Below are 22,053 nucleotides of genomic sequence, written 5' to 3'. Positions count from 1 at the left end.
AAGAAGGACCTTACTCTGACCACGGCCATCGAAGAAGCCATGGCGGCCGTCCACGACTTGGATAACGAGCCCACCATCGGCTGCCGGAGTCGCCGCGATTCCGAGCTGCACAGCATCTCCCTCCACAAAGTGCACGGAGTGGACAAGGTCTCCATCTCCGTCGAGATCGGCGGCACGGCTTGCGAGATGGAAGTGGACTCCGGCTTGGCCCTCTCCATTATATTGCTGGACACGTACCGCGACCTGGGCCGTCGCGCCACCTCCCTCCCCGAACTACGACCGTCCGGTGTCGTCATTTGGGACTATCAGCGGCGCTGGGTGCCGGTCTGGGGGGAGGCCTGCGTGCCAGTCCGGTTCCAGGGCCGATCCGGCCGCCTCTGCCTCATCGTGGTCGAAGGTGCTCGTGCAAGTCTCCTGGGTCTCGACTGGTTTCCAGCTCTTGGCCTCCACATCAGCGGCATCCACTGCATCAGCCGGACCGCCCTCGATGACATTTGGTCGGAGTTCAAGGATGTCTGGAAGGGCCCGCTGGGCTGCTACAAGGGGCCGCCTGTTCGACTGCACATCGACCCCACCGCAGCGCCCATCAGCCTCAAGCCACGCCGGGTCCCCTTCGCTCTCAAGGACCCGGATCGACACGGAGCTTGTCCATCTTGTCATGCAGGGCGTGCTGGTGCCGGTCCCCAACGCCCCCTGGGAGACTCCGATAGTAACACTGCTCAAGCCCAATGGGGACGTCTGCATCTGCACGGACTATTAATAAGGCGCTGCGGCCGCACGCCTACCCCGTGCCCGTTGTTAGCCATCTCCTGGCCTCCCTCGCCGGGGGCCAGGTGTTTGCCAAGTTGGACCTCTCCCAGGCGTACCAACAGCTGCCTGTGGACCCTGAGTCGGCTGAGGCGCAGACCATAGTTATGCACCGGGGTATGACGTCTTGATCGCTGCCAGCTCCGATCACGATCTCCTGGAGCGTGTCCACCGGGTGCTCTGCTGTTTCCGGGACGCCGGGCTGACGGTCAAGCAGGAGAAGTACCAGCTGGGTCTGCCGCAGGTGGAGTTCCTGGGCTACTTGATCGACGCAGAAGGCATTCATCCCACGCCCGACAAGATCAAGGCCATCCACAACGCCCCGCCGCCCCAGTGCAAGCAGAGCTCCAGTCGTTCCTCGGCCTGCTGAATTTCTACCATGCCTTCCTCCCTAACAAGGCGTCGGTTGCCGAGCAGCTCCACCGCCTCCTGGACAAGTCCTCCCCGTGGTCGTGGGGCAAAAAGCAACAACGGGTGTTCGAGGCTGCCAAGGCCCTCATGTCTCCCTCCAGCTTGCTCATCCATTTCGACGAGAAGCTTCCCATTCTCATGACTTGCGACGCCTCACCCTATGGCGTCGGAGCGGTCCTGAGCCACCAGCTGCCGGATGGTCGGGAGGCCCCGATTGCATTCTACTCCCGGACCCTCTCTGCGGCGGAGAGGAACTATGTGCAAATTGACCGGGAGGCGCTCGCCGTCGTGGCCGGCGTGAAAAAAATCCACGACTACGTATACGGCCGCCCTTTCGCCATCATCACGGACCACAAGCCTCTCTTGGGGCTGTTCGTGCCGGATCGCCAGATGCCACAAATCCTGTCCCCCCACATGCTCCGGTGGTCGATCTTTCTCAACGCCTATGACTTCAGGCTGCTGCATCGCCCTAGAACCAGCATCGCGGACGCTCTCAGCCGCCTGCCGCTCGAGGACTCCGGTCCGGACCCATCCCTGGCCTATGACGTCATGCTGCTGGACACCCTGCCAGAACTGCCGTTGCATGCCTCGGACATTGCGGCTCACACCGCAAAGGACTGCACCCTCGCCCGCGTTCTGAACTGGGTGGGGAAGGGGTGGCCGGCCGCCAGGCCAGATGGCGAATTCAAGCCTTTTTCCATGCGACAGCACGAACTCTCGCTTAATAAGGGGTGTCTGCTCTGGGGGAACCGTGTCGTGGTTCCAGCCAAACTGCACACCAAGGTCCTGGAGGCTCTGCATGCCTACCACCCGGGTATCGTGCGTATGAAAGCCCTGCCTAGGAGCTACGTTTGGTGGCTGGGCATAAACGTGGCTGTAGAGGAGTGGGTGAGCCGTTGCCGGCTGTGCCAAGTGTCGCGCCCCGAGATGCCGCGAGCCCCTACCCACCACTGGGAGTCCACCCACACACCCTGGTCCCACCTCCACATAGACTTTGCGGGCCCGTTCCAGGACAAGACGTTCCTGATCGTCGTGGACTCCTACTCCAAGTGGCTGGAGATCGCCGACGTCGGCTCCATGACGTCGCGAGTGGTGGTTCGGGAGCTGCGAAAGATTTTTGCCACCCATGGCTTGCCAGACACAGTGGTCTCCGACAACTGGGCCCAATTTACGTCTGCGGAATTCCAAGAGTTCTTGACCAAGAACGGAATCCGCCACACAACCTCGGCCCCATTCCACCCCGCCACCAATGGACAGGCGGAGCGAATGGTCCGAACGACCAAGGAAGCGATGAGACGCATCGAGCGCAACGACTGGGACAGGGGGCTGGCAGAATTCCTCCTGTACCAACACACCACGCCCAACTCTCCAACCGGCAAAAGCCCCGCAGAGCTCCTCATGGGGCGCTGGCCGGAAACACCACTCGACAGGCTACACCCCGACCTCGCGCCGGAGCGCCCTCACCACAGAGAAGACCCAGCCACCCCACGGGTCGTAGAGCCGCCCCCGTCTACGCCCGAAACTACAGAATGGGCCCAGCCTTGATTCCGGCCACCGTTCAAGACGCAACCGGCCCGGTAAGTCCACCGGGTTTCCACCCCCGAGGGTCGCGTCCTCTGGCGACACATTGATCAGCTGCGCCGCCGACTGGCTGACGCGCCCAATATCGCCGCTACCGCTGAAGCTCCTGAGTTCCCCAGAGTTCTGGAGCAAGTCGCGCCAGCGGAGAGCAAGCAAAGTGAGGAGCCCTATCTGCCGGCACTCAAGAAGAACTGTCAGATGCCGCTCCCCCTACAACAAGCAAACCCGAACTGACCGCTGCCATAGACGCGGCCCCAGCACCCGCTACGCTAGTTCCGGCACCGTGTAGGTCGCAGCGGATACGAACACGACCCAGCCACCTGAAAGACTGTGTGCTCGTGAGTGTTTCGACTTAGGGGGGAGAGGTGTAATGTATGTGAGCAGCTAAGATCGTAGCAGGGGAAAACCTAGAAGCTTGAGTCCCGGGCAAAGGCTCCTAAACCCTGCTCGTGCTATTGGCCAAGCAAACGCATCCCATTGGCCCTAAGCCGGGTCATGCCATTGGTGACCCGGGGGTTGTTTTCCCCCTATCACGGATTGGGGGGGAGCGGCCACCAGGGGTGAGGGGAGCATTTAAGCAGGGCCTGGTTGTACAGTTCTCAGTTCTGTACTTCACTACAATAAAGCGTTGTTGTTGGAACTCTGTCTCGTCCTCGTGTGTCCTCCCCACGCGGACTTAACAATTGGCCAACCCCCAATACAAGCATTACTAAGGTTGTTTCTGGAGCTGGTCAAACGCCAGTCTAAAAGCTAAGGGCAGAGAATGTGGTTTGGGTGTATGTATAATACACCATAATGACTTTTCTCTAGCTGGTTTAGTAGATAACGTGTCATGATGCAGGCATACTATGTGCTATTATATCCTAATACACTCAGAGAGATTGTTTGGTCTAGGATATGAAATCCTTAAAAAAAAAAACTTTTCTGAAAAATCAGACAACTTTAAACTTAACCATCTCTGATACTTTAAGAACATAAGAAGTACTTATGCTGGATCAGGCCAGTGATCCACCTAGTCCAGCATCCTGTTTTGCAAGATAGCCGGCCAGTTGCCTCAAGGCCAACAAATACGACATAGCAGCCCCACCCTACCCCATGATGTGGCAGTGGTATTCAGAGGTTTACTGCCCTGGGTTATGGAGGTTATCTTTGGTCTTCATGGGTAGTGGGAGAAAAAAAGTAGGAACAAGGTGCAAGGGAGAGTAGTTTATTTGGCATTTTAGATCCCAATGCGTTTTGCAATGAGCGTCGTCAGGGGATCTCAATCAGAAACTTCTCTTAACTCCCATTCTGGACAAAAATGGGTAGCAGCCATTCATGAGAGCCTGCATGGTGTAGTGGTTAGCAGAAGTGGACTCTAATCTGGAGAACCGGTTTGATTCCCCACTCCTACACATGAAGCCTGCTGGGTGACCTTGAGCTAGTCACAGTACTCTCAGAACTATCTCAGGCTCACCTACCTCACAAGGATGTCTTTTGTGGAGAGAGGAAGGGAAGGTGATTGTAAGCTGGTTTGAGACTCCTTAAAGATAGAGAAAATCGGGGTATAAAAACCAACTTCTCCTCCTTCTCCTCCTCCCTCCATGAATCTGTCTAATCCCCTTTGAAAGGTATCTGTGCTTGTGGGCATTAACACATCCACTAGTAGTGAATTCCACAATTTAGTTTCTTGCTGAGTGAATGAATACTTCCTTTTGTCTGTCCTACATCTATTGCCCATCAACTTTATTGGGAAAGTTAAGCACTTCAAGTGCTTAAACTTGACCACATACACAAAATGCCTTCAGGGCAATATTAGAACAGCTGCAATGCACAAGGTTCTTTTATTTTCCACATCTGGTAGGCTTTTAAGGTGATATTTCAATTCTTGACAGAGACTTCAAGAGATTAAGAAAGTAGCACCACACAGTCTTACCACCAACCCAAATATTTCCATGTTTCCTGAAGAACTGAAACATTTTCATTGTATAAAGAGTTAATAGTATCACTTACAACTGCAGTTTAAAATGGCCTAACGATACCAAGCCACAACTCCACGTACATTGAGTGCTTAGTATCAGAATAAGGGAAATTGCTCTTATGGAGAATCTAAATTATCAATTAAAATTATTTAGAGACTTAACTAAACCTGGCATTTTTCGAAGTTAATATTCATTCAATATTGGTGAAAATGGAGATCCTTCTCTTACATGACATCTCTGGACTTGTGCATCTTTTTGAACTGATTTTATCCCCATATAAAGTAACAAAATACACCTCTGGATTTCTGATGGTCTCAGAAATCTCTCTTCTGCTATTATTATCTCCTCTTGTTTCCAGTTTTTAAAACTGTTGCAAAACAAATGATAAAATATAATTTAAAAGCATAAAATGTACATGCAAATCCATACCTAGAAGTATTGTAGTGACTCCTTTTTTATACATCTTCCAGTCATTTCCTAACATCAGGCAGGAAAGTAGTAATTTCCTAGTGGGGGTGTGGAGAGGGGGAGGTAGTTGTGAATTTCCTGCATTGTGCAGGGAATTGGACTAGTTGACCCTGTTGGTCCCTTCCAACTCTATGATTCTATAATTCTGGTAGTTCAAATAATTTCTACAGCTCTTTCGGTGTAAAAAATGCTTTTAAAATCTTTACAGTAAATGGGCGGGCTGCAAGCTGATGACTCGCTGAAGGGCTCGTAATCTGCACTTCGTGCTGGTATCTGAACTTCAGTGTCCTACATGCAAATCCAATACTCATTTCTGTGCAGAAGGTAGTTTCTATGTCCTGTTTAGGCAACCTACAAGGCACCATACTGCCCCCTATACTGGTAATGCTAATAATCAGACAATTGCTACTTTTCTTAGCAAAAAAAGAAAGAGAAAAACGTTACTGTGAATGAACTGCAAAAGAACCTTGTAAATGTTCTATAGAAAGAAAAAGTGTATCTTAAAAGCTTATGCCACAATAAATGTGTTAGTGTTTGAGATCACACAATACTCTTAATTTAAAGAGTGTGCTCCTTGTTTGCAAGATACGTTAAGTAGATACCCAAATGTGAAATACATGTGCCTAGTAAAAGGCATATATACATTTAAGAGGTGACTTTTCTTGGCAGCACATTAAAAAGTAGAGGGTCCATTCTTTTCCTAGTTGCTGCTTCCATATGTTCTGAAACCATTTTTGGATCAGTATGGAAGTCAGGTGATTTCAGAACATGGGAATGAGGGAGTAGGCAGGAGGGTGAAAACTAGGATCTCAAAAGAGTTTATAATTGTGTTGTTTGCTAGTTTGCCTTCAAAAATAGCCATAAATGCTAGGAAATGGATGTTATTTCATATCCAAAAAACATGATTAGAGGACAACAATAAAGAAAGTTTGCTAAAAGAATGTTGCAGTCACAAAACACAGTCATGATCAGTCTTTATTACATGCCATAAAATATTTGTTTGTTCAGGCAACCCCTGGTGTTTGCCCACACAAGGTCATCTGCAACCTTAACAGTAAACTTCCCCCACCTCATTGGTATCGTTGCTTCAAAAGAAATTACACTTCCGCCCGGTAGCTCCAGTGGCATTTGATCTACAATCGGCTGGAAGTTAAAAATTAATTACTCTTCCAACATATTGATTACATGACTATAAACATAAAAGCCACGGTCCAGAACAATGTACACTGACCCTCTGTTGAAACAGTGAGATTGTTTTCAAAAAGAAACTAATTAAGGTTTCAAAAACCAGACCCTTCACAGCTGAGATGGGAATGAAAATTTAACCAACAGTGCCATCTAGAGTACGTGTCCCCTACCAAATGCACGGTACCTGTCAAACATCAGTCCCAAACATTAGAAAATGCTAAGTATATCGGATGCTTAATTTGCAATTACATACAAATGAGAAGAAATGTTTAAAAACAGCAAAAATATATAAGCTGATTTGTGTTTTCCTGGTACGCTACTTAAACAGAAGCTTCGGTAAAGTTTGCTAGCCACAGTATAGAATTACATGAGCCACACAAGCCGACAAATGCATCCAAAGTAGTGGTGTGTGCAGTCAGATGATGATGACAGAATGACAATTCCATTTGTAGGGGGTGGGAAGGGTGAATTTTGCCAATTCTTCATGCTGCAGCTTCTCACTTTGCATCTCTCCCTCCCCCTTTCCGGTGTATCCACTAGGACTACAATTTTGGAGGCATGGAATGCTGCAGTTGAAGGGGGGGGGATTTACTTCCTCGGATACAGCTCCACTCCTCCTGCTTAGGATCAAAGCCTTTGTTTCTTTTTGGCCCTTCTCTGTGACTTCCTCTTAGAGAATTTTAAACTGAGTGAACGTTAGTGGTGGCCCCTATTCTGTAAGTTTTTTTTTAAAAAAAATGTATTGCATTTCCATCACAGCATTCTTCCAAAGAGCTCAGGGCAAACAGAGAGCGAATGACTGCACTCAGCTCATCCAGTAAGTTTCATGGACAATAGCAATTCTAAACTCGTATTCAACCAGGCATGGTCCAGCACAAAAACCACTACACCACACAGTCTCAGGTCCACAGCAGAGCTCAGAGCTGCACAGAGATCTGAAATGGATGCAACCTTACACATTATAAGTTCAAGGATCTAAGGGAATTGACAAGAATGTTTGTCGACAGGAAAGTATTCTGTAGCTCTGCTTTTAGAAGAAAATAGCAGTAATATAACTGCTGGTCGTGTATATGAACGGCGGAAAGCTCTCTTCAACTGAAAAAACTTTATACAATTTTAAACATTTTTCAGAGTTTGCTTTGAATGATAACTGGAGGTATTTGAGATGCAAGGTCCTTTTGGTATCATCCCTTCCTGTAAATTTCATGAAGGAAAGCTTGTCAGTTTACCTCAGAATTGCCCAGAATTCATAGTGCCCAGGTTCATAACATATATCTTCTTAAACCCTAGGAAATGGGTTTAGAAGAGTTAGGTGATATGTATTAATTTAAAATACTTATATACTGCCTTTCACACCAAAGTGAGACCCAAGGTGGGTAACAATATATGTTAAAACAATGCTGCAAAAAAATCAAACACCCATAACAAAAGCTTGGCCACACTTGTCAAGCACAGAATTTTGTGTATTCTAACTGCATTAATTTCATTTTGTTCTTACGGTATTTTACTTTGAACTGCCTGAACTAGGGCTGCCAACTTGGACTTGGAAGATTTGGGGGTGGGGTGCCTAGGGACAGTGCAGTTTGGAGGAGGCAGTTCGGCAAGGTTGCAATTCCAAAATGCCAGCCTTCACAGCTGCCATTTCCTCTAGAGGAACTGATCTCTATAATCTAGAGAAATAACAGCCTTCCTCATAGCTTCTGCTCCTGCTACAATATGACTGATATCCTTGATTGCTCATTTAGTAAGAAGTCTTTCAGTCTGCCTTAAGAACTTCAACACCCTTCTTAAAGACTTCTTGGTAGGACACCAGCCACAGAGATATAGCAAACTGGATCTCTACAAAGTTATAAATTCTAAGATAAGGGGGTGTTTATTACACAGCTATTTATAAGTGTGAACAGTAAACAAAATTATGGGGTTTCCCCCCTTTCAATACAAAAATAATAAGCAATTACTCCCAACCTTTCTTTTTATTTTAATAGAAATTTGTGTTCTGCCCTACTTCTAAGTGATGCTGTTCATTCTATAATTCTGCCATATTATTCCAAATGTTTCTAAAGTACAGGTTATACCTTGCATGTTTCTAGAGGAAATAGTCCTCTTATCTTCAGGTCATGCCAGCTGTCACTTAGCTTCTACCTGAAAAGAATCTCTTCACACCTACTCCTTTTGATGGGTATACTTTACCCAACAGAAAGCAAGCCTTCTCAATCCTTTCATTTCAGCCCCTCTTTATCCCTTTTGTGCTTCTTTCTCTTTTATACCATCCTTGCATACTCTTCCAACCAACTTTCAAACCACCTTATTATAATACCTTGTTATGTTATTAGACTGCCTGACATAGCCACATCCCTTGAAACTGAAAATGCTCCAATGCCTCTTTTATACTCCTGAATTGGCACTCACCATCCTCAATTGTTGTCCTGTGTTCAGATGCTTAACATAATTCCTAAACGCAAGTGAGCACTGGCACAATTCCACCCTTGGTCTGAGTGTTCTCATATGCATGTTGTGTGTTTGCCTGTAAGTGAAAGCATGTTTCCTCTTCGTTGCTACCACCCCAAGATATAAAACCCAGTCTCACATAACCAGCGGTTTTGGGAACCCTGGTAAGGCTGCCTCTGAGCCAAGTACAAAGGGCAGAGCTTCCAACTACTTTAGCTCCCCCTGTGTGTGTGTGTCTTTAGCGGTGTATAGTGTGTGGATAGGATTTGAGTCACAGTCTCTTAAACAGGAAAGAAGCTTTATTACTAATGGTTAAACTACAGCACAAACATGGAGAACAGTTATCATAGCTAGGAGACCCAGATCTAAAGAAAATGAACATAAAACATGTTCTGGCTGAACCACGACAAAACATGAATCTAGCTAACTTACAATACAAGACAGTTAACACGATGGAGCAAACCCATTCCCAACTTCTCTCCTGTCCCCCCTGACAGAGGAGGATGTGGGTCCCACAGGTCACAGCATCTAGACAAAGTGCTTGAACCCAGAACAAAGGAAGATTCCAGCTTTTAAAACTTCTGCCTGCTTTGATGACAACCCCCACCCCACCCCCCCAATCTAGAGTTAGGAATCTTGCCCCCTGTAGGAGATACTCTAAGCTCTGCCAATGAGGTCCGTTGACACACAGCCGCATCTTTCTCCCTGATCAAGTTTTTATGATGCCCATTCATGTCCTCCTTTGGCAGGTAGGCCAAATGGGCTTTTCTCCACTGAAACCCAGTTCCTGTTTTTCCTGACTTTCCCTCTCTTGTGGAAATAAACAGTTGCCATGGTTTCAGTGTCCCCAGTAATAACAAGCACTGCCTGCCCATGGCATGAATGCTTTCCTCACAAAAACCTACTGCCTTTCTATAGAATGCATACATCCTTGTCTGGGAGATGCCAACCTTGTTCAAAGGCAGGCTTAACCACAGCCCAGCACTGAGACAGGGTCAGATACTCTTCGTCCAAATACCCCCCCCCCCAAAAAAGAGCCAGTGTAATTACCTGTACAGTGCTTCAGCTGTGGACAGTGGTCCTGGCCAAGTAGCAATACCCCTGAACTATCCTATGAGCTGTTAATGACATTCACAGACTGACTTGAACTCCTGCTCACTGAAGAAGTTGTCTCCCCGCTGGAATGCTCTTGCTGAAAAATGTCTGTGGGAATGTACTGGCAGCTTACTGGTGTGCAGATCTAAAAATGCTGTCAGTGGGACAGCCCAGAACAGTGCTCAAAAGGGGAAGCCATACTACTGAAAATGCCACCACTGGTGATCAGGCAAAATGGCCTTTGAAAATCCACTTTACAAGTACTTTCATGAAATCATTCTTCTAGCATGTTATGCACCCTAAAATCACAGACATTATTAGAGCAATATACCCCACTTTTTAGAATAAAACAGGGCCGCCCAATCTTTTTGAACCAATAGGAACCTTTGGAATTCTGACACAAGGTGGTAGGCACAACCACAAAATGGCTACCACAAGAGGCGGAGCCAACCACAAAATGTCAGGGAGTAAGGTCATGCATAACTCTAAGGGTAACTCTTCAATATTTCAGGCAGAAGCTCTGTTTAACAGGATACCTTTTTAAAAGAGCATATTGTTTAAAAACATTTTCTTGCATACACCTTCAGTCACACAGTGAAGATCCTTGTGAAGTGGCGACATCTACTGCTGAAGGGATAAAAATCTGCGCAGCCAATGAGGTTTGCAATGGCCAACCAGAAGCCTTGCTGGGCAAAAGCCCCACCTGGCCCTGCCCACTTTCTAAAAATACTTGACGGGCACCAGGAAAGGTGTTGGGGACCCCTGGGATAAAATGTCAGTGCTTCCAGGCATCATTTTGGGGCCCTGTTCCTTTTTGAAGGGCTTCTAACAGGCCCAGAAGCCCCCAAATCCTCATCATCCAAAGTAGTCTTTGGTATCATAAGCAATTTAGGTGCCAAGTGCTTAGCCCTGGGTTCCCCAACATGATGTGCCATTGCCATGGTGCTTGCCAGTACTACCCCGGCAGCTGCCAAACTTTTCAGAAAGCGGGCTGCACCATTGTAAGGCAGGGCTTGTTATTGATTGCCCTCATGCTTTTTCAGCCCTGGCCCAAGTCTGGTGGATTTCTTTGTCTAGTGAGACCAGGGCCTGTTAGAAGATTTAGTTCAGTCCTGCAGGACCTGTAAGACTGAGGTTCCACCAGGCCTGTGGTTGAGGACAGCAATGGTTTTTCATCATAGCTGGCCTCCCCTCCCCTCCTCCTCATTTCATCTGAGTTGACTCAATTGGTGGTCCTGACTGCCTCCTTCCTGGGCCGGCCACAGACCTGTTTGCTGTTGAACGGGCATCAATTAGATATTATCTCAACTCATGTTTGGGTCGCAGATATGCCTCTATAACAGATACTACAAATTAGAAGTAGTCCAGTCTAAGTTCCTCAGATCCCTATTCGGAGTCCCACAATGTATATCAAATGCACTGATCAGACTGGAAGCCGGGATGGTGACATTAGAAACACGTGCTTGGTACCATGCTATCTCTTATTGGTTAAAGCTAAAGCTGTTCCCATCTGGTTTAACTCCCCTAATCTCTGCAGATAATTTTTCCTCAAAATAGATTAAATCAATTGAGGATAAATTGCAACGTTTAGGTTTATCAAGCACAACTTTACTAAATCTTGGCTATCAAGGAGCAAAATCTATAGCTAAACAGAGGCTTTGGGACACTGCCCTTCAAGCTGACAGATCAAGGGCTCACTCAGTTCCAGTAGTGGAGAACCGTATTAATTTTTTGGTTCCCACAAATTATCTCTATGCCTTAGATTACCCTAAATATCAGAGAGCCTTTACTTTGGCCCGCTTTAATGCCCTCCCATCTGCTCTTCTTGAAGGGAGATATGCCCATCTCCCTTATGAACTCCACCTCTGTCCATGTCAATCTGGAATGGTGGAAACAGTTGAACATGTTCTTTTACACTGCCCATTTTATCAAGACATACGTAAAATGTTCATCGATCCAATTTTGTCTAGCTTCCCAGATAGAGATAGCCACACTACTTTGTTATTAGATGATTCTGTTAAAGATATTACCTAACAGGTTGCGAGATTCTGTGCCAGGGCATGTGTAATAAGGCAGAAGAAGCTGTCATAATGTCTTTTATGTTAAACAGACCATTTTACCAAGAGTTATTGTAACTAAATTTTTGTTTTACTTGATCAAATACTAAATTTTTTTAATTATTTATGATATTTCTTTTTGTGTAAGCTGGTCTTTGACCGTAATAAATAAATGATGATGATGATGATATTATCAGAGTATGTTGGTTTTAACAGAAATTGTCACTATTTTACACATGATGTTTGTTTATTGTAAGATGTTTTTAATGGATGTCAACCATTCTGAGCCCAGTTCCAGCTGGGATAGAAAGCGAGGTAAAAGTCTAAAAAGTAAATAAAATAAATTCAAATGAAATAGTAGCTGCAGCCACTGAGGATTAGGAGTACAGGTAAATATATTAAGGCTTTCCTTCTTTTCATTCTCCCTTCCCACCTCACCTTTCTTTTTTAAAACACTCCTTCTCCTTTCTCTTTCTTCCTTCCTCCTTGGGATTGCTTTAGTTTCTTTTTATTCCCCTTTATTTTTCCCCCTCCCTCCCTCCCTCCCTCGAGGAAGGTATTGTGTTTTGCTATGGCTCCTGCAGCAGCCATTCTGGGGGGGGGGGTGCTTCCCAGCTAGGGTTGCCAGGTCTCTGTTTGCCATTGGTGGGAGGTTTTTGGGGCGGAGCCTGAGGAGGGCGGGGTTTGGGGAGGGGAGGGACTTCAATGCCACAGAGTCCAATTGCCAAAGCGGCCATTTTCTCCAGGTGAACTGATCTCTGTCAGCTAGAGATCAGTTGTAATAGCAGATCTCCAGCTAGTACCTGGAGGTTGGCAACCTATCCCCAGCCCTTCTCAACATTCCAAAGATTTCATCTAACTCAAAAGTTTGGGAACTCCGGCTTAGCCAATTGTCCTTTTATGGAGTGTGTCTTGTTTTGGTCCCATGCAGCTCCCAGTGAAGCCATAGTTCCTGGACTATATTGGCTATCCCAGATACTAGGAATTCGGTGCTGGATTTCAGCTTCTCAGTTTTGCTTTACAGTTCAGTTCAGCTCTTGCTGGTAGACTGTTCAATTCAAGGTTTCTTCCTGATACACCTTTCTGGGTTTGCACCTTCTGTGTGGCGTCATCTTCATGATACATCACTGGTCCAATCCTTTTCAGCAGTCAGATGAGGGAGGAATATTAACACACCGTATTTCAGGTGAGTTTAATTCTGCTTCTCTTTAACCTTCTGTGTATTTGTTTCTTTCTTGGCTATCCTTTTGCTATCAATGCCACCATGGGAGGGTGGGGGAGAACATATTTCAGTGAGGGCTGGAGGGGATCATGCAAACAGCCCGTTTTACTCATCAGCCTTTCTAAAGTGCCTATTCTGTTTCCATTAGCTGTTGATATTGTCAGTGCTGCTACCTAGCAATACTACACTAAACAGGCAAGCAGCTTTTACTGAGAAGCGGCGGATCCCGCTAAGGGGGGGGTCCGGATTTGCGGACCCGCGGGGGGGGAGGAGCGGGGGGGAGCGGGGGCTGGAACCCACTTACCGGCGGCGGCGGCGGAGCCAGGCGGCAGCGCCGGTCTGGGAGGCAGCTCGAGGGGGTGGGGGACATCCGGCTGGCCCCGCGAGGGAGGGGGTCTGCACAGGCCTACGTGCGGCGGCCGGGATGGGCTATGACGGCCGCCCGCCCCCTCACCTGGCCGGCGGGCTCTGCCAGGGGTCACGGGGCCCGCCCCGGCCCAATAGGGCCCACTCCAGGTGGCCGGTCGGGAGGGGGGATAAAAGGCAGCCCCTCCCCTTGCTCGGCCATTCTTTCCCCCTCCTCGCCGCTTGTCCCGCCCACCCTCCCCTTGTGCATGGGGTTTTTGTTTGCTATCTGTCACAACTAATGGTTGGCGGTTTGGGCATGGGGCCGGATCCAGTTTTGGGGAAAGATGGCCTGCGTGCCCCGCTTCCCATTCTGGGGACCCTAATAAAGGGTTTTGGGGGGAGGCCCGGAATGGTTAAGCCTGTCGCGGGGGCTGCGGCTTGGCCTCCTCCCAAGTGGCAGTGGACCACACGGTTGGGCCGCCGCCCACGTGGGGTCCCAGCATACTGCCATCTCAGGCTGCGCCCAGCAGGCGGGCTGGGCGCAGGGTGTGATCAGCTGACAGTCGGGTCAGCTGATCCCTGGATCCCGCCCTCCATGCTTGCCAATGCCTAACGCTGTAATCAATAAAGTTGTGGCCTGTTTACTCCAGCTAACGAGTAATCGTCATTATTGGTAAGAACATGCCTTTTGTCACCAGGGAGGGGTGCCCCTGGAATGTCGGTACCCCCCCCGTTCCCCCCCCTTCGCCCCCCCCATTGGGCTGGGCCGCAAGCCCAGTCACAGAATAAGACAGAAAGGTAGAATGCTGCTATGACAATTTCTGTTAGTCAATCCCTTTGTCCGGCTGTTGAAACTGGCAGAAGCAAAATAAGCATCATTTGACCTTTCAGCTCGGTGCTGGCTTTTGTCCTGAGCTGCTCTTTGTAATAAATGTCTCCATTCCTACCATTGCTATAATGAGATTTATTTCCCTGTGGTTTGCCTCAGGCCTCTTTCAATCGCTTTGCATTCCACTGGGGTCCTAGAGTTAGGGAAGACTCTTAGGATACAAGTTTTAACAGCTCTCTTACCAAGAAAATGAGCTACGTGAACAGCATGGTGGAAAGAATGTATTTTCAGGTATTCCTCCTCCTTTCTGAAGTGCATGTGGCCTTTTGTTCTAACCATGTAAATATCCAGCAGTATAAATTTAGCTTGGAATCTGAATATACAAACTTGGTGGAGAACAGACTGTAGGATAGATTTCAAATTATTATTAGTAGGCTCAATCCAACTAAAGTAACCGCATCTAGGCCCTATTGGGAGAACTTACCAAAGCTGCCTGTTAATAGCCAATGAAATGTAGGCACTGTAGTGGTGGTCTTGGACAAGAGAGGCCTGGATTCAAAGCTTACTCAATTCCATTTGTCCAGTCATTATCTTTCAACCTAACCTTCCACATAAGGTTGTCAGTATAAACTTAGAAAATCCCTTGCATGCTGCCCTGTGTGGAAGGAGGAATACAAATTGATGAATACATTGTCAAACATGTATTATCACAACTACCATGGATATTCAGAACACTACATGTTGTTGATTGTGTCGCAATCTACATTATGCTCAGGATGCTTTGAAAGTGATGTCAGCTTTTGTCTCAGTGCCTTTTAGATGTTCTCCCAACCATGTGGGTATCTATATAAGTAGCTACCTGGTAGCGGGGAGAGCATTTAAACAACCCAACCACATGACCCAATTGCATGTGTCTTTCCCATGGTATTGGCACCCAAAAGACTGGGAGAACATGTAAAGGACACCTGCCTGCCTCTATGGTAAACAACTTATGTGACTGGGTGCACTATTGCACTCAGTCTATAATAAAAAGTTGCAACTATATGGAAAGAAGGCTGCATAAAATAACTAGATGTGCTGCCCACCTAGATTTTATAAAAGACCTTTTCCTATTTTTAAAATATTTAGCAAAAAATATTTTTGTAGGATGCAGAATGACATATTGAAGGCATATTCTCGCCAGTTCCACAGTGGTACGTGCATCACCTCTGATCACAGTGGTACGTGCATCACCACCTTTTATATGAAAACCATGAAGAGCTGTAGTCATCAGAAATCTCCAGCAGTTTTTAGACCTTCCTCTTCCATTTCCCTCTTCACAGAAACACAGGTAATCAATAATGCTCACCAGTAGGTGACTGATAACAATCTGGGCATTCTGACAACACATATACTCTCATTCAATCATTAGAACTACCTGGTGTTCACCATAAGAGTTCTACAGGAGATGCTCGAATTGATTCATGAGCCATTGATCTGCTGAGATTAAGATGGTGTGTAATGTTTGTTCATGTGTAATGTTCATGTGTGTAATGTTTCTTCATCCATCCAGTACTTAGATGAACTTCACTCTCTTAGTACAATATGATGCCAAATTAAAACCCATGCATCCAGCTAATAAAGTATGAAAATTGGTAGCAATTGTTATTTGCTCTTTTAACCCATCATTAGAAATTATAAACATCCCTTTCATACATCTACAAATAAACATAAATAAAATCACACACAACTAAATGCATGTGTAGCATAGGTTTCTTTAATTGTTGAAAATATCCCCAATTTCAAACAAATTCACAGGGAAATACACCTTTCATTTTTTATTCTAATGTTTGAAAGTTATGATGTGTTCACACACACACTACTCCCAAAAACTGCTTTCACAAAGAACAATTTAAGCAACTAATACTGAACATGATTTATGGACAACTACGACTAGAGCTATTCTTAATGATGCAACTGGACTAAAGCTGAAAGGACATTCAGTTGTTGACATGAACAGATGCAAAAGGAAAGTCCAAAGCTGTTTGATGCATATAATAGGAACATAGAACATGAGAAGAGTGAATCAAGGTAAGCTCGAAATCGTAAAATGAGAAATGGAACGTGCAATCCTGGGAGTGAGTGAGCTAAAGTGAACTGGATTAGGACACTTTCAGTCAGAAAATTACAAAGTGTTATATTAAGGAAAGAAGAAGAGTTGGTTTTTATATGCCGGCTTTCTCTACCACTTAAGGGAGACTCAAACCAGCTTACCATCACCTTCTTCTCCCTACAACAGACACCCTGTGAGATGGGTGGGGCTGAGAGAGCTCTTAATAGAACTGTAACTTGCCCAAGGTCCCCCAGCTGGCTTCATGTGTAGGAGTGGGGAAACAAATCCAGTTCACCAGATTAGCCTCCTCCACTTATGTGGAGGACTGGGGAATCAAACCCGGTTCTCCAGATCAGACTCCACCGCTCCAAACCACCACTCTTAACCACTACACCACACTGGCACACTAGGAATGACAAACATAGAAGAAATGGAGGTGCCCTAAAAGTAAGGAGATGCAGCACAAGCAGTCAGTGTATTTGGATTTCCAAAAGGCTTTTGACAAAGTCTCCCACCAAAGACTGCTAAACAAACTTCATAGTCATGGGATAAAAGGACAAGTCCTCGTATGGATTGAGAGCTGGCTGAAAAATAAGAAGCAAAGAGTAGGAATCAATGGTCAGTTCTCACAATGAAGGGATGTGAGCAGTGGGGTCCCTCAGGGATCTGTGTTGGGACTGGTGCTTCTCAACCTGTTCATCAATGACCTGGAGTTGGGAGTGGACAGTGAGGTGGCCAAGTTTGCAGATGACATCAAATTATTTATGGTAGTTAAAACAAAAACAGTCTGTGAAGAGCTCCAGAAGGATCTCTCCAAACTAGAGGAGTGGAAATTAATATGTCAAAGGGGATTACCGTATTTTTCGCTCCATAAGACGCACCTGACCATAAGATGCCCCCCCCAGCTGGCCGTCGGATCGGGGAACGCCGGCTCGCGCCGTCCCGACGTGCCCAGCGGGCTCTGTGCAGACCCACCCGCCTCCCAGCTGGCAGTCGGGGCGGGGAACGCCAGCTCGCGACCTCCCGACACGCCCAGCTCTGTGCGCCCCGCCCACCTCCCAGCGTGCCGTCCCGACACGCCAAGCTCTGTGCGCCCCGCCTGCCTGCCAGCTGGCCGTCGGGGCGGGGAACGCCGGCTCGCGTCGTTCCAGCGCGCCCAGCCGGCTCTGTGCGCCCCGCCCGCCTCCCAGCTGGCCGTCGGGGCGGGGAAAGCCGGCTCGTGTCGTTCCGGCGCACCCAGCCGGCTGGCGGGAGGGGAGGGGGTCCCTCCGCCCGGCTCTGGGAGTCCCGGATGGACCGGGCTAGGGTCCATAAGACGCCCATTCACTCCATAAGACGCACAGACATTTCCCTTCACTTTTGAGGAGGAAAAAAGTGTGTCTTATGGAGCGAAAAATATGGTAAATATATGCAAGTGTAAAGTGATGCATATGGGGGGGGGGATCCCAACTTCACATGTACACTGATGGGATCTGTGCTGCCAGCGACAGACAAAGAAAGGGATCTTGGGGTGGTAGTAGATAGCTCAATGAAGATGTCAACGCAGTGTGCAAATTTCTGAAAAAGGCAAATTCCATGCTGGTCATAATTAGACAAGGAATAGAAAATAAAACTGCTGCTATCATACTGCCCTTGTACTAATCTATGGTGAGCCCACACTTGGAATACTGTGTAGTTCTGGTCACCACACCTAAAAAAGGATATTGCAGAGTTTGAGAAGGTGCAGAAAAGAGCAGTCAAACTGATCAGGGGGCTAGAGCAACTGCCCTATGAGGAGCAGTTAAAACGCTTAGGGCTGTTTTGCTTAGAAAGAAGGCGGTTAATGGGAGATCTATAAAATTATGCATGGTATGGAGAGAGTAGACATGGAGAAGCTTTTCTCCCTCTCTCATAATACCAGAATGCGGGGTCATCTGCTGAAGCTGGAGGATGACAGATTCAAAACAGGTAACAGGAAGCATTTCTTCACACAAATGCATAGTTAAATTGTGGAACTCCCTGCCCCAGGATATGGTGAAAGCTTTAAGAGGGGAGCGGACATGTTCATGGAGGATAGGGTTATCCAAATGAATACTAGTCATGATTCATACCTATTCTCTAGAGCAGTGGTTCCCAACCTTTTTTTGACCAGGGACCACTAGGACTTTTTTGTTCGGTTCAGGGACCCCAAGGTTCAAAATAAAAATTCCGAGAATTTGAAAATAAACTTTAATCATAACTGTTAGTTAAACATTAAACTTAGAATAATATTTGAATATATATATTTTATAATAAAGAACTTTTAATTGAAAATATTAATTTATTATGGGTTTATAACTTTGTTTCGCGGGCCTTAATTTAGTTCTCGCAGACCCCTGGGGGTCCACGGACCCCTGGTTGGGAACCAGTGCTCTAGAGTATCAAAGGGGCATGCCTATTATATTAGGTGCTGTGGAACACAGGCAGGATGCTGCTGCAGTCATCTTGTTTGTGGGCTTCCTAGAGGCATCTGTTTGGCCACTGTGTGAACAGACTGCTGGATTTGATGGGCCTTGGTCTGATCCACATGGGTTTTCTTATGTTCTTTTGTTCTTATGGGCCAAAATGCAAAGTCTGACCAAATAATATCAATCAGACTTTATGAAAAGCCAAACAATATAACCATCATTTAAGTTAATGCCCCAACTACAGATGCTGATGAGGAAGAAATTGAAAGCTTTTATGCAAGCGTCAAAGAAGAAACTAATCACATACCTAAACAAGATGTGCTAATCTTAGATGACTGGACTACAAAAGTAGGAAATAAAGCAGCATCAAATAGTTGGAAGATTTGGACTAGGAGCATGAAATGAAGCAATTTACAGAATTCTGTGAAGACAGCAATTTGTTCATTGTGAACACATTGTTATAGCAGACTTTAGGAGTTAGATTTTCAAACACAAAGACTCAAAGCCAGCTTTGGAAGAATCAGATTTATTATTTCAAATAGCTATTTGAGTCTCCAGACTCTGCCCTTCAAAGGCTTTTCAAGATGGAGCTGGAGCCCAGATACAACTGTGTTCAGACTTATATAACCTCTTAATTACCTTATTACAATATTTTAACTACACATATTACATCATAGCTTTTCATTGGGCTCAGAGGTTTAGGGGATGATCCATACAATTTAGAATAACTTTCATTGGTTTTAATTATACAGACATCTTATTGGTGAATTATAAGACAGAAATTACCTGATTGGTCAAACAAACTTGTGCAAAGAGTCCATTGTTAATGCACCTGTTACTTTATCTGGTAACAATTAATCTTTTCCTCCCTAATAGTTCCCAGACATCTTGTCTGCTTTACTCTGTTTTTCAACCTTGAAAGAACAAGTAGTATTGTATAGTTATCTAATTCTTGTCTGTTTCTAACTTCTAAACATATTTCTCCAGAGGCCCTCTGAGTTTGGAGTTTTAATAATATTTCTTATTTATTTATTTCTATTGTTAGAGGCCTGTTGGTTTTCTAAAAGCCTGCTGCTTCAACATGTATCAGGCAACCAAACAGATGATTGTATACGTAGACATCACCGGACGGCCAATATAAAAATCAAATAGATTACATAATCAGAAGCAGAAGAACCTACAGTTTTAGAAAGTGAAGTGAAAGCTGCACTGAGAGCAACTGGGAGAAACAAATCACTAGGAAGAAATGGGACAGCAATACAACTATTCCAAGCCACGGAAACAGAGTCCATCAAAATCTTAACAGGAATATGCCAATAAATATGGAAAATAAAACGGCCCCTAGACTGGAAACGCTCAATTTACATTCCAATTACAACAAAGGAGACATCCAAGACTGCAGCAACTATCACACCATCGCATTAATTTCTTATGCAAGTACAGTGATGCTCAGAATCTTACAACAAAGACTGTTACCATATATGGAACAAGAAATGCCAGATGTTAAAAGTGGATTCAGAACTCAAACAAGGATGAAGGGAACCAACTTCCCCCCTTCAAACAGGTTAGGAACCAAAAATGTTGAGCTAGCATAAATCCACAAAATAGCATATTTATGATGATATAGTTAAAGGAGCTGGATTTCAAACACAAAGACCCCAAAGACAGTTTTCTGGAAGAACAGTTTTTTTGAGTCTCCAAACTGCACTCAGAAACTTTCAAAATGAAGTTTGGAGCACCGGACAAAAGTGTGTTTAGACTTTTATAACCTTTTAATTAGCTCATTATAATATTCTAACTACGTATATTACATAATAACTTGTCATTGGCTCAGAGTTCTAGGGGATGATTTCATTGGTTTATAATACAAATCAGAATAATCTTATTGGGTTACAACATAAGGAAAAATCATAGGTTTACAGAAATACAGCAATATTTTCATTGGTCTAGATAATACTTGTTTAGAGTTATTGTTAGTGCACCTGGTATTTTATCTAGCTGCCCTCCCTAACAGTTCCCAGACATCTTGTCTGCTTTGAGTAACTTTTCTGTTTTTCAACCTTGGGCTGCCTTGAATCTTTGCCTTCTTTGTTTGTTCATGATTTCCCTGGCACCCTTCAGTAATTTTCCAAAAAGCCTACTGATTTTCTAAAAGCCTGCCACTTCATTGATATCGCTAAACCCAAGAATTAATAATTAATTAATTAAATTTATATTCCACCCTCCTCAGCCTAGACCTCAGGGCAACTCACATAAAATATTGCATGTGCATGACAATGTTATGCCCATACTTTCTGTCACCCCCTTTTTATCACAGTTCTGCTATATGATTATTTGCATTGAAATTGTGAAAAAAATCCAATAAAATATTTACAAACGTCAGCTAACAACCTGAGCAAATGAATAAAAGGAGCATATTGCATTTTTTTAAAAAACCCGTTGCAATAGGTGTGTGTTGCACGTGGATGGCAATACCTCATTACTTCCACCACTACCCAAAGTAAGTCGCACGAGGAATTTTTTCTCAGTGGCCAATTATGCATGGGAAGTTTTGCCTTGAATTTGCTGCTCTTTAGATGCACATTTCCCCCATCCAAATTCTCCAAACTCAACAATAAGCCCTAATGCAGAGTTTTGAGAATTCGGATGGGGAAAATGTGCATCTGGAGAGCGGCAAATCCAAGGCCAAAACCTCCCAGGCATAAACGGCCAATGAAAACCTGAAGAGAATCACAGAGTCCTAACCCCATGAGAACACTGAGCAGGGTACACGAACAAGAACCCAAACTGAAACAACAGAAATACCTCCCCCCACCTTCAACTTCCTCGGAAGCTGGCGTGCCGGCACACACACAGGCCTCAGGCGCCACCACTTTCCTCCGGGAGGGGGGAACCTTTACCAGTCGTTCTGCGTATACGCGCGCGCGCGCCCTCGCCTCAACGCCTCGCTCGCTCCCGCATCCCAACCTCCCGCCGCGGGGGCGCGCCCTCCGACTCTTTTTTTTCACCCGCGCGCCGCCCTTCTCGGGGGACGCGCCCAGAGCCCCGCCCTTCCTGCTCGGCTGAGGGGCGGAGGCAGCCAGGCAACCGGGGCTCTGCTGCTGCCGCCGCTCCGCCTTC

The 22,053-nt window shown here is 46.0% G+C and overlaps 1 protein-coding gene across 1 annotated transcript; it reads left to right on the top strand.

Moving 5' to 3' along the window:
- The first annotated feature begins 1,356 nt into the window (after positions 1 to 1,356).
- LOC130474798 (uncharacterized protein K02A2.6-like) lies at positions 1,357 to 2,763 on the top strand. Its single transcript, XM_056846497.1, has one exon. It carries the CDS (start codon positions 1,357 to 1,359, stop codon positions 2,761 to 2,763), a length of 1,407 nt encoding a protein of 468 aa, XP_056702475.1.
- Positions 2,764 to 22,053: the final 19,290 nt, after the last annotated feature.

Source organism: Euleptes europaea, chromosome 3, assembly GCF_029931775.1.
Source record: "Euleptes europaea isolate rEulEur1 chromosome 3, rEulEur1.hap1, whole genome shotgun sequence".
NCBI classification, from domain to species: domain Eukaryota; kingdom Metazoa; phylum Chordata; class Lepidosauria; order Squamata; family Sphaerodactylidae; genus Euleptes; species Euleptes europaea.
Note: the sequence above shows the minus strand (reverse complement) of the source record. Positions and strands in the feature narration are given on the sequence as shown.